Consider the following 13,554-nt stretch of genomic DNA (forward strand, 5'->3'; position numbering starts at 1 on the left):
TCAAAACAAGTATGTAATCCTCTTAATTTTTCCTTTAAAAACCTTTGTCTTCTTTCACTTCCTAGAATATGCATATAGTTTACCACAGTACGGGAATTCCCATTACAACGCTCTCTCTCCAAATAAGTATCTGTTCTTTTAGAGCCCCTCTCTGTTAGTTAGTTGGGTTGACAACCACATAATGCCGTTTTAGTCAGTGATGAACCGCATATATGACGGTGGCTCCATAAGGTTATAGTGGAGCTGAAAGACTCCCGTTGCCTTGTGATGTCATAGCCATCGTGGGGTCACAGCACAATGAATTACTCGTGTGTGTGGTGACGCTGCTGCAAACAAACCTGCTGCACTGCTAGTCATATAAAAGTGTTGCACATACAATTATATACAATACATAATACTTGATATTGACAATAAAGGACTATGTTGCTGGTTCTTGTCTTTACTATGCTGTACTTTTAATCATTATTTTAGAGTGTACTCCTACTTATTAAAAAAAAAAAAGTTAACTGTAAAACAGCCTCAGGCAGGCCCTTGAGAGATATTGCAGAAAAGGGAATTGTTATCATAGGAGATGACAGCTCCATGCATATTACTACCCTGAAGACCTTCCAGTGGGACAAGATGTGGAGGTGGAAGACAGTGATATTGATGATCCTGACCCTGTGTGGGCCTGGGCTCATGTGTGTGTTTTTGTCTTAGTTTTTAACAAAAAAATTTTAGAAAAAAAAAAAAAAGCAATCTTTTTTAATAGAGAAAAGCTTTCAGAATAAAGATATAAAGGAAAAATATTTTTTGTACAGGCATACAATGCATTTGTGTTTGAAGCTAAGTGTTCTTACAAAAGAGTTAAATAAATAAAAAGTTTATAAAGTAAAAAAGTTACAGTAAGCTAAGGCTAATTTATTATTAAAGAAAGAAAAATAGTTTTTGTGAGTTTAGAGTAGCCTAAGTGTCTAGTGTTTATCAAGTATACAGTAGTGTATAATAATGTCCTAGGCCTTCACATTCACTTGACACTCACTCACTGACTCACTCAGAGCAACTCCAGTCCTACAGGCTCCATTCCATACTGTAAGTGCCCTAAAAGGCACAAACCATTTTTTATCTTATTTTCTTTTGTAGAGACAGAATCTTACTATGTTGCTCAGACTGATCTCAAACTGCTGGCCTCAAGCGATCCTCCCACCTCTGCCTCCCAAAGTGTTGGGATTACAGGTGTGAGCCACCATGCTCAGGCCCTATTTTTAAAACCTTTTATACCCTATTTTTACTATACCTTTTGTGTGTTTAGATACACAAATACTTACCAATGCGTTACAATTCCTACAATATGCAGTACAATAACATGCTGCACAGGTGTGTAGCCCAGGAGCAATAGGCTGTACCACCGAGGTTTGTGTAAGCACACTCCGGTGTTCGCACAGCGATGACACTGCCTATGGATGTATTTCTCAGAAGGTATCCTCATCATCAAGTGACACCTGACTGTACCTTACAAAATCTGATATAGAGCTTTGATGCTGAGGCCTGATTTCCTCCAGAGAGGCAGTATGGTGTAACGAATGGCCAAGGGCAAGGATCTGGGAGCCTGATTACTAGAGTCCAACCTATGTGGGACTTTCTAGCTGTGTGACCTAGGGCAAGGTATTAACTTCTCTGTGCTGTAGTTTCCTATCTATAAAATGAGGATATAATAGTACCTACCTCATAATGTTATGGAAGGATCAAATGCCTTAGTGTATATAAAACATTTACAACTGCCTAAATACACATAAGGGGCTACATAAATTTTTGAAATTATTACAGACACAGATCCAGACTGGATAGGCGTATTTGAAATGAAGCACCTCAGGGGAGCCACCTCCCTGACCCCAGGACCCTCAATGCCCAGAGCAGGCTGGCATGGATGTCCCCCACCTCTCAACTCACCGGCGTGCATCGCACAAAGCTGCCATCGGCCAGGACCAGCTCGTAGGCGGTGCAGATGTGTTGGAACAGGCCATACTTGTGCGATGATGACTCTATGCCTGTGCCCATGATCAATCCCCCTGCAGAGACACACATGTTAGCCAGGGAGCACCGTGGGGTACAGGGTGGGGGTGGATTGAAGCTGGGGGACCTCTTAGTACAAGGGAGGTATGACAGGTTGGCAGAAATGGGGCTGTTGACTGAGGGTAGATTTCCCGCCTCTGTGGATCTAGACGGCAGGAGAGAGGAGGGGGTAGGTGGGGAGGGCATCTTCAGAGGCAGGGAATGGATGGGCAGACCCCGGCAAGGCTGCTCACGCCCTCACCTCTGGCCACCTCAACCTAGAAACCTGCATGCATTTATTTTAAGAAAGACTTTAATAGGCCAGGTGCAGTGGCTCACATCTGTAATCCTGGCACTCTGGGAGGCCGAGGCGGGTAGATCACTCAAGGTAAGAGTTTGAAACCAGCCTGAGCGAGAGCGAGACCCCATCTCTACTATAAATAGAAAGAAATTAATTGACCAACTAAATATATATATAGAAAAAAAATTAGCCGGGCATGGTGGCGCATGCCTGTAGTCCCAGCTACTCGGGAGGCTGAGGCAGCAGGATCGCTTGAGCCCAGGAGTTTGAAGTTGCTGTGAGCTAGGCTGATGCCAGGGCACTCTAGCCTGGGCAACAGAGTGAGACTCTGTCTTTAAAAAAAAAAAAAGGAAAGAAAAAAGAAAGACTTTAATGAAATGGCATGTTGATGGGGTGGCAGAAAGTCGTGTTCTGAAGGTGTTACCCCTGGAAAAGAAAAGGCTTTGGGGGCCACGAATCCTATGGCAGAAAAGAGAGACTAGACTTATTCTATATGTTCCCAAGGGTAGAATTGGAGCAATAGACACAGGGGAGCAGATTCAAGTCACAGATTAAAAAGTGCTGTCTGATAACTTGAGCTGCTCAGAAATGGAGCAGTGGGCAGTGGGCACCCTGCCATTGGAGCAGGCAAATAAGAGACAGGGCAATTTCTGTCACAGATGGAATAGGGGTGATTCCCAGGCCAGATGCAAGGTTACCAAGGCCCAGGGCTCTGATCCTAGGACCACCTGACTCCTGACCATTAACATGGAGTCCTCACCCACTGTGAGGTCATCGAGCTCGGGCAGCACAGGCAGAGTCCAGCCAATGGAGGTCAGCAGGGCGGTCACCTGACCCATGGACACCAAGGGCTCCACACGGACAATCTGTTGACAAAAGAAAAGAGACCCTGGGTCATAAGAAGGCTGCCAGGCCTAGGAGGGGACTGCTGCACACAGAAGGTGTCATCTCAAATCTTCCCAAACACTCAGTGCAGGGATTCCTATATAGCCTTTATAGGCTCTTTCTAGAACACTACCCTGCCTTTAATTACAGTGAATGCAATTTCTAGCTCCGAGTTAGCTAGTGTTTAACCTTATCCCTTCAAATATCTTTATATTTAATGCTTAGTTTATTTTTTTCTGGATTATAGAAGAAATACTCATTTACTTGGAAGATACAGCAAAAATGAAGAAGAAAACAAAAACCATCCATCCTAATTTTTCAGAGTTACCAACATTAATACTGGACTGTATTTACTTTGTTTTTTTCATACACCTCTATATTGCTATTATGCTTTAATACAACACACTCAAACACACACATGATTTTGTGTCTTGTCTTTTTAAAATTTAACACTATACTATGACCATCGCCCCTTATCATTAAATATTTTTGGAAAACATGATTTTTAATGCACACATTAAAATGCCATCCCATGGACTTCTACTTCTAGCTGAGATATAACAACAGGGACCAGATTTATCCTGCTGCCTGAAATGGAAAAAAACACACAAAAAAACTCAGATAAAATATATGACACAAGAGTTTTCACCACAGTGGACAGAATGTGAAAAGTCAACAGTGCCTCAGTGAGCTGAGCTGTGGAACAACTTGAAGAAAACAGAAGAAAACCTTTGTGACACTGGATCGGGAAAAGATTTCTTAAATAAGATACCCAAAACACAATACGTAAAAGAAATTAACAAATTGAACTTATTAAGAACGTTTGGTTTTCAAAAGACAAGCCACAGACTGGGAGAAAATATTTGTAAATTATTTATCTGATGAATGACTTGTTTCCAGATATATAAATGGCAAGTATGGACATGAAATGAGCCCAATATCATTAATCATTAGGGAAATGCAAATCAAAACCACAATGAGAAACTATTACACACCTACTAGAATGGCTAGAACTAAGAAGACTAACCATGCCAAGTTTATGATGATATGGAACAACTAAACTGCTCATACTACTGGTGGGTAAAATGGTACAACCATTTTGAAAAACAATTTGACAGTCTTTTAAATAAAAGTTAACTGTACACCTACCATATGATCTAGTCATTCCACTCCTAAGTACTTGCCCGAGAGAGAGGAAAGCATATGTCCACACACACACTGTTCACAAATGTTCCACTTTATTTGTAATGGACCCCAAATTGGAGACAGCCAAAATGTCCATCAGCAGGTGAAGGGATAAACTGCGATATATCCACACAATGGAACACTTCTCAGCAGTGTAACAGAATGTATTACTGACACATGCTTCAACACAGATGAATCTCAAAATAATTATGCCGAGTGAAAGGAGCTAGACAAAAAGAGTACTGTAGGATTCTGGTTATATAGAACTCTGGGTCCAAACTAATTCACGGTGACAGAAAGCAGATACACCATATTTAATGACTCCCCTATTATTGGGTACGTGTTGTTCATTAGAGATAAAGCTGTGATACAATCTCTCTCTGTGTTGGCTATCTTTAATTACATCGAAGCCTATTGCCTTTTTCCTTACGCCAGGTTTTAAGAAGTAGAATTACTAGATGGGCCAAAGACTATGCACATTCCTAAGGCTATTAAACAAGTGGATCTTCAAGAAGCTTGTAACAAGGTCCACACCTGCCAGCCACCTTTGTAGACCATTTTTCAACAGCAAGTTTCCTTACCAGCGAAGGGTAATTGGGTTCCCTTTTTGTCTCTCATTTTTGCCCATGATCTCCCCATCCCTGACTTCCTGTGGAACTGCAGATAATCAAAGGGTCCCCCTGAGCTCTCAGTCTGCCCTCTTGTGAGATGGGGCTATGACCCATCTCTCTCCCTGGTGGCCGTGAGGCTTTGGAGGACAGTAATGGTGGACAGAGCCTTACGTGATAACCACAGGCCTTGGTCCTGTTCACTCTGGGATGCCCTTGGCTAAAATCATCTCCCTGAGTCACCTGCACCAGGGGCAGTGCTCCAGAACCTGTGCTCCCAGTGCTCCAGGGAATAGTGACGCTCTCACCTGTTTCTTGGTGTCCACCTCCAGAATGTCCATCAGGTTGATCATGATGTTTTTGTGTGTCTTCTTGTACTTCCCAACACGCAGTGAGACGGTGAGCCAGCCAGGGCGCCCCGTGCACATGAAGGTCTTGCTGCCCTGTTCCTTCCATTCTCGTACCTGCAAGCAAGGGACAGAGGCTGAGCTGGCCCCACCGGGATCCCCAGAGTAGTTTGCAGTTCTGCTTCCAGGGAGAGGGAGCTGGGAAGGATGCCTCCATTTAGGCACTGGGAGGAATGGAATGATGGAAAGTCCTGCTGGCCCCACCCTCTGGCACCTCCCTGGCTAGCAAGGTTAGCAGAAATGCCAACATGTTGCTATACCACAAGGCAGAATGAAGAAAGACATAGAATACAGGATCAAAGTGTTTTGAAAACATTAATTCTAACTGAGAAGTTCAGAAAAGGTTTTGTAATGGTAATAATGGCAATTATAAGAATGTGCCATTTACTGGGTGTCCCCACCCTGCTAGGCACCTATTGCACACTGTCCTGTTTAATTCTCAAAACAATCCCAGGGAGTTAAGATGACACCCTTTTGCAGATGTGAAAACTCAGAAGCAAAATAACTGGGCCAACGTCACACAACTGGTGAACAGCAGAGCCCAGATTCACAGCCAGGACTGCATGACTTCAGGCCTAGAAGGATAGATGAGCTTGTAGTAACACTCCACAGAAGAAGAGCTGACACTTATTGAGGCTTATTATGTGCCAAGCCCTGTTCTAAGCATTCATATGTGTTAATTCGTGTATCACTTGGAGGAGAGAACGGGCAGGAAAGGACCATCAAGCCAATGGAAGGAACGGCTTTTGCAAAACCTCTAATATAAGTGACCGGAACACAAAACACAGAGAATAAATGGCCCAGGGGATGGCAAGCTCATCAGGAACACAGGAGGAAGTGCTCCTTTCCTGTTGAGATGGATAAGAGCAGGGGAGGTAGATATCTGTTGTTCTGACTTATGAGCATCCATTTCCTCTTCTTCTGCTTCTAACAACACCAACTTTGGTCCAGTGAGGCTAATACTACTTCCTTGCCCTGGAAGGTGGGTGCACAACTGAGGTCTGATTCTATCCTCCTGGCCATAGGCTCAGGGACGGGCCTATGACCCAACTCAAGCCAATGACATCAGTTCCAGGACGGGGTTTCCAAGCTGGTTGGATATAAGCCGGAAACTGTTGGGGCCTCCACAGGGAGACAATCTCCCAAGAATGAAGTCAACCAGAGGAGAACACAGCCAAGAGATGGCAGATGGATGGAAAGATGGAGATGGGGGAGAAGGGGTCCTGATATAGCCATGCCTGGGCCAGTTTTACTACTGGATTTTTCAGAATCTGGATCAATAAAGTCCCTTTTGCTCAAGCATGTTTGAATTTAGCTTCTTTAACTTGCAACCAAAAGTACTACCAAATACTGGTCAGGCCTCCTGGAGGAGGCTGCATTGGAACTGGCCAGACAAGCAGCTCAACACGGGGAAGGACTTTCCTATGAACAGAGGCCAGGGAGCTGGGAGAAGGCAGGTATTGAGGAAGAGATTCCTGCAAACTGGAAGTGAAGGGATGAGAGGTGGGATTACCTGACCACCCAGGCCTCACCCCTGCCCTACTCTGTAGCCCCAGAACTTGATACAAACGCAGAGGTGGGAGGGAGTGGATTAGGGGTGCTGTGTTTAAGCAGGACGGTGGGCCACATGAAGCGAATGTGGAAGCCATAAAGCCTGAAACACTGATGGGACTGGATCCTGATGGGTGCAATCAAGATTTGGGGCAGGCACTCGAAGATTATGTGCAGGCCAAAGAGAGGTGAGGTGGGCCCAGAAAAGAGGCAACTGGTCAGACAGCTATTACAACAAGCCAGGCGTTGTAGAACCAGACCTACAGGATTGGGGGTGAGGAGAAGCATGAGGAAGAAGTGTTGGAGTTTGGGCTCTGAGATAAAGATATCCTGGGCTTTAGCCACATTTACCAGCTCCATCATTCTGGGCACATAACTCATTTTGAATTTTTTCCCGTTTGTAAGAGGTACAAGACTTACCAGGGTTACTGTGAGGATCAGAAACAATGGACATCAATGGCACAGGGGTGTGGCACAGGGCAGGTCACACGGCAGTGGGCCAGTGAGCTGGGCCCCTTGTCTGCCTGCCCACAGAGAGCCCTTCAGTTTAGTTTAGGTTAACAAGCACTCATGAGGCTGCTTTCAGCAGGGCCCCAGGGCCAAAGGTGAGTCAGATAACAGTCCCTGCCTTCCAGGAGCTCACAGTCTGATGGAGAAGACATGCAGGTAAGTGGAGAATCTGAACTTGTGGAAAGAGCTAAGAAAGAGAGTGCATTTGGGCAGGGAGGGTAGGCAGGGCTCTGGAGCCGTGTGACTGTGGCCAGCAAAACCCAGGGCAGCAGGGCAACATGCTTCCAGTCTGCATTCTCCCACCGGGCCCAAGGGCTTCCTCTCACAAGAACGGCTCTCTGCATCCATCTTCCTGCTCTTGCCTACAGCACCCGGCACAGAGCAAACAGAATATGGAGGCTGCTACACCTACTGGAGGGTGGCCGCAGGAAACAGAAGCTCTCTGCAACCTGATGCCAGTAAGAGAGGAACATGAGGAGGGCAGAGGGAGCCAAGAAACTGCCCAGCCCCACGCCCATGTCAGCCCTGCATGTGGAGGACGCTCCTCTGTGAGCTGCAGCAGGGTCCTGGGCTCTGTGGGTGCTGGCACAGGGAGGATGTCAGAGGTCCTGGGAGATGGACCGGCTACCTTTGTCCAGGAGTGAACCCTCCATCACCAGCGGCTGTGAGGGTCTTCCCTTGGGGTTCTACTTTCTCGCTTTAGTCCTCTATTCTAAATGCAGCGAAAGCACCTTGCTGCTACAAAATAAACTCCAAACTCGAACCTGGCACCAAGGCCCCTCTCCAACCTAGCTCCAAACAGACTTTCCAACCTTCTCCCCCTTCCGCCCCGCACTTTCCCCTTCCCACCCTTCGCTCTCACCTAACACACCTTCCCTCAATCATTTACCCTAATTCCTAATCTTTAGACTCAGCTCCACCTCCCGGAAGCCTTTCCTCCTCCAAAACGCTTGGGTCTGGTGAGAGTTACTTGAGTATTGCACACGTTCCCCTGTCTTAGGAGTCCTTACAGCCCCGCAGGTGCCCGCACCTGCCCTGCGCATAGTGGGCACTCCATAAACATCGGAGCAATGTTTTGCCCCCCACCGCCTTTGCTTATCCTGTTCCTTCCCCGGAACCTTCCGCATCACATTTTTGTTTCGTTCCAATCTCCCTCCAATGCCAGCTCTTCGGGGAAGTCCTGGCCCTCCGCTGCACCGCACATCCCTTAGCCGCCCGTCGTACCGCTATCCACGCGCCCGCCGCGTCTCCCGGCGCGCCCGGCGCCCTCACCTGCTTCTGGATGTCCCGCACGCGCTGCTCGTGCAGGCGCGGCGCGCTGCTGAGCTTGAACACCACCCAGGCGCGCACGTAGTAGTAGATGTCGAAGATGAGCGAGAGCGGCAGGAGGAAGAGGCACACGAACACCCAGCGCTGGTGGATGAGCACGAACTCCAGCCCCTTCAGGCGCACCCAGAGCAGGAAGAGCAGCGCGCACACGGCCAGCGACACGGCGGGCTCCATGGTGCCGCGGCGCGCCGCGCGGGGAGGGCTGCGGGCTCTCGCCGCCTGTCACCGCCGCCCGCTCCGCGCCCGGCCCGCTCTGCGCCCGCCGCCCGCCGCCTAAGCAGCCTGGGGATCGCCCGCCGCCTCGCGATTGGCTCGGGTCGCCAAGGTTCGGTGGGCCGAGACCCGGGCGGCGACCAATGGCGAGCCGCGCAGGGGATCGGACCAGGAATCCGCTGCTTTCATTGGCTGTGGGAGTCAGGCCGCTCCACCCTCTTCTGCCCCGCCGCGGGAGGAGGGGCTGACGGGGGCAGGGGCGCCGGCGGGGTCAGCGGCGCTCTGCGGCGCGGCGCGGGAATGCCGGGGCGCGGGCCGCTGGGTGCAGGGCCTCCCCTTCCTCTCCGCCTTGTGTGGCGTCTCCTCGGGACGCTAGTTAAACGGTCGCGCGTCGGGTTATCTCCCGAGGAGTGGGAGGTGCCCAGGCCCTGAGTCAGTCACCCTGCAGCAGGGCAGGAGCTTCCCGGGCCAGGAAAGGTGGAAACATTGCTTTGACTTGGGCGGGTCATGTCACTCCGTGCGCGCGAGGCCTCGGGAGGCACCTTTTCGTTTTGAGGGGGCACTTTCTGTAAATTCATTTGAGCCACACTGCAGTCCTGGGCGGTGGGTAGTTGTGAGCCTCGTTTTATACGGGAGGAAGCGGCTCGGAAAGACGAAGACCTGTCGGTGAACTCCAAAGGACTTTTGAGGCACAGAAGGCTGCAGCTGGCACCCTTCCCCCTTTTCTTGTGGGCTGAGGCAGACGGGGATGCTTGAAGGAGAAAGAATGAAGGAAGGAATTCCAGCCGGTGTAGACCACACAAGGCCGTTCTGTGCCAGGCAGTGTTGCGGGCCTGGTTGGGGCGGTGAGCAAAACAGGGCTCCGTCAACACGGAGCAACCAGTCTCGAGGAGCAGCCAGCGTTCCCAGCGAAAGCTTAAATCCAGTGTCATTTGCATTTCTTCTGAAATGTTAGGAAGCTTCAAGATGTTTTGTTTTAGAAGTCAAACATGAGGTACCAGGCCCTTCTCTGTCTCGCCTTGCTCACCTACCCGGCTGCCTCTCTTTTCTTCATCTGTCTCCCAAATAAGTGGCTAAGGCAAAAAAATCTCAATCAGTGGAGGTTTATCAACCCCAAGTTGAGGAGGTGCCTGAGGAAAACATGAACCGCAAACAGACCTGTGGTTGTTTTCTGAAGGGGGATTTGTGGGGACCAGCAGTGAGGCAAAATGGCTAGATTCTTGTAAGGCCCAGGAAATCTACATTTTACATAAGATTAGGCAACTGTTAGAAGTGAAAAAGGGAGTGAAGGAAGCATCAGTTATGTAGATGTCCCTGTCCCTGGGAAGAAGGAAGAATGTCTGATCCTGTCTGTCTCCTGTTCTGCACCTGTAAAGATAAACTTGGAATTCATTATTAGTGTGGAATCAAACAAACTTTAGTTTTAGGAGCTAGATGTAGCCTGGGAACCTAAAATTACAATTTACATGTCTTTGCTTATGGGAGATCACCATGGAATTTCCTTAATGAATGATCTCTGGGGCCAGTTCTTCACAGGTACCTAAGGACTTTATCTTCTTTTTGCATAAGGAGTTTGGGGAGTGGCCCTGAGATTTTCATTTTCTTCTTACACATCTTTCCCATGACATGCACTCTTAGGCAATTCTCCGGGCTTCACCATCCCTCATGTCAGTGCTTTTGTTCAAGCTGGCACCTCTGGAATGCCTTTTCCCATCCCCTTCACAAAGCTAACATAACACACCCCTGAAGCTAGAGCTACATTTATGGCATATTCTTCCCCCTTCAGGTGCTCATAAAATCCTGTGCATCTGTGTCACCATTCTTTCATGTTATTTCATAATTGTTTCTTTATGTGTCTCTCGCCCCCGCAGACTGAGCTATAGGGCAAACAACATCTTGTTCACCAATGAATGAATGAAGATTGTAGGCAAGGGCTCAAATATTCAATAGCAGTCAAAGTCCAGAGAGTGAGAGGCTGTTTGCACAGTGCTTCAAAAGTGAATAGCCTGTACTGTCTTATATGACAGCCTGTTAATGGAAAAGAACCCAAACTCTGCAAAATAATTTAAAGAGGTTTATTCTGAGCCAACTATGTGCAACTATGGTCCAGAAAGCTACCCCAAGAAGCCTCAAGCAAGTGGTCCCACCGTGGTTGGGTTACAGTTTGGTTTTACACATTTTAGGGAGACAGGAATTACACGCGAAGTCATAAATCAATACGTGGAAGGTGTACATTAGTCTGGCCGGAAAAGGCAGGATATTTTGAAGCAGGGGCTTACAGGTTATAGGTAGGTTTAAAGATTCTTTGATTTGCAATTGGTTAAAGAAATAAAGCTTTGTCTAAAGGCTTGGGATGTTTTAAGATAAGGAAGTCTGTTAATCAGAGAGAAGTCACTGGATATATACTAAGGCTCAAGTCATCTGTTAGTAAATTGACCTGCAAGTGGGATTTAACTTTTGTCTTACAGGTATGTCTGATCTCCCTTCTCCTCATGGCTGGCAACTCAGCTGTAAGGTTTTTATGGAGTCCTCGTGGCCAAGAGGGGGTCCATTTAGTTGGTTGAGGGGCTTAAGACTTTATTTTGGTTCACATTGGTTCAAGTTGGCCTAATAAAAAATAATTTTTATATTAATTGTACATTGAAATAACATTTTGATATATTGAGCAAATAAAATACAGTATTAAAATAAATTTCACCTGCATTATTTACTTTTCAAAAGTAACTACTAGAAAATTAAAAAATTATAGATTTGTCTTGCATTACATCTCTAGAAGCTCCAATCAAGAGGGGGGAACCAGCTGGACATGGTGGCTCATGCCTGTAGCCTAGCCCTTTGGGAGGCCTTGGTGGGAGGATTGCTTAAGGCCAGGAGTTTGAGACCAGCATTAGCAACACAGCAAGACCCCCACCTCTATTGAAAAAATATAAAATTAGCTGGGCTACTCAAGCTACTCGGGAGGCTGAGGCAGGAGGATCACTTGAGCCTAGGAGTTTCAGGTTGTAGTGAGCAATAATGACATCACTGAACTCTAGTCTGGGCAACAGAACAAGACCTTGTCTCAAAAAAAAAAAAAAGTTAGGGGGAAACTGAAGTATAAAATATGGAAAATGCCTCCCCTGGTCCTGTCTGAATTCAGATGTTGAAACTGTTAGAGAGGGCTTTATTTTCTGTTCTGAATATTTTCGGAGTATAAGGCAATCTGGAAAGTAAAGTTCAACCTAAATATTAACTGAGTTGTTGAGTGTTGAATAGGAGAAACAAGGGAAATTACTGACTAATCAGAATAGTTTTACACTTGGGAGGAGAAGTAGGAAGCCTCCCTAAAAGTAGGTAAAACTGATCTTTAGGAAACAACTCTGAAAAAAAAAAAAAGGAATGAAAAAGCACTCAGAACAATAGTTTCTTCAGCATTCCTTTTTTTTTTTTTTTTTTAATTCTCCCTTCCTGCCTACCGTCCTCATAATTTATGATTCTTCTTTACTCTTTCCACAAACTCCCGTCCTTTGGGTTGCTTTTGTGTAGGCCAGGTCACCTTGTTAGGTCTGGTGGAGGGTAAACCGGTGGCAAGGAGGTTGCTAGGGGCGGAGAGTGAGAACCAAACTGTAGCTAGGAACCAAACTGCGGCTAGGAACCGTTCCCTGGTGGGAACGTACATAGTATAAAGTTCCTAGTAACCTTTAACTGACAGAGCTCATTACCATCTAATTAGCATAACATGGGCAGAGCCTCATGGAGAATTCCAAAAAAAGACACACACATGCCCCAAAAGAGACACTGTTATATAACCTACACTGTTATGTAACCTGTCTTGTGATCTGTTATAGACCACCAACCTGTCAATCACCCCCAAAGGCGGGAAACAGCAACCAATCCTGCCAGTGGAACGGCGGGACAAACTAGTGCGTTTATAAAAGGCAATGCTGCTCAGCCTCCAGCGTCTTTCTCCACTCCTGGGGGCTGACCTGTCCCGCTCTCTCTGGAACATACTTCGCTTCGTGTAGCTTCTTTCTGTACTTTCATTCTTTCTTTTATGTGATAAACTGTCTAAAATTGCTCTGTATCTGTGATCCCTCCATCGTTGGCTGGACTCGGTTCTGGTACTCATTCTTGACCCTGGGAACCAGGGGACCAGGGAACATCCACACAGACGAACCTAACAACCTTGAATTGGGCCAATTAATGCATTTTATTATTTTTTAGAGATAGGGTCTAATTCTGTCACTCAGGCTGGAGTGCAGTGGCACAATGACAGCTCACTGGAATCTAGAACTCCTGGGCTCAAGTGATCTTCCTGCCTCAAGCCTCACGTGTAGCTAGGGCTAGAGACACGTGTGACCACGCCCGGCTAATCTAATTTTTACATTTTTTTGTAGAGATGGGTCTTGCTATGTTGCTTAGGCAGCTCTCCAGCTGGCCTCAAGTGATCCTCCCCTTTCGGCCTCCCAAAGTGCTAGGATTACAGGTGTGACCACCACACCTGACCTATTTTTTTTTTTTTTAAATTAACGTAGAGTAAAACTGCTTATCTTTA

General features: G+C 46.9%; 1 protein-coding gene across 1 annotated transcript in view; it reads right to left on the bottom strand.

The window, feature by feature from the left end:
* Window positions 1–9,109, bottom strand: part of DHCR24 (24-dehydrocholesterol reductase) — a 28,598-nt gene extending 19,489 nt beyond the window's left edge. Inside the window, exons 1-4 of the mRNA XM_012749676.2 lie at window positions 8,751–9,109; window positions 5,319–5,474; window positions 3,093–3,198; window positions 1,930–2,048 (exon numbers count right to left, since the gene is read on the bottom strand). Of these exons, the coding sequence (XP_012605130.2) occupies window positions 1,930–2,048; window positions 3,093–3,198; window positions 5,319–5,474; window positions 8,751–8,981 (612 nt within the window). The 5' untranslated portion in view covers window positions 8,982–9,109. The remainder of the gene's footprint in view (window positions 1–1,929; window positions 2,049–3,092; window positions 3,199–5,318; window positions 5,475–8,750) is intronic.
* Window positions 9,110–13,554: the final 4,445 nt, after the last annotated feature.

The sequence above is a fragment of the Microcebus murinus genome, chromosome 2 (genome assembly GCF_040939455.1).
Source record: "Microcebus murinus isolate Inina chromosome 2, M.murinus_Inina_mat1.0, whole genome shotgun sequence".
NCBI classification, from domain to species: domain Eukaryota; kingdom Metazoa; phylum Chordata; class Mammalia; order Primates; family Cheirogaleidae; genus Microcebus; species Microcebus murinus.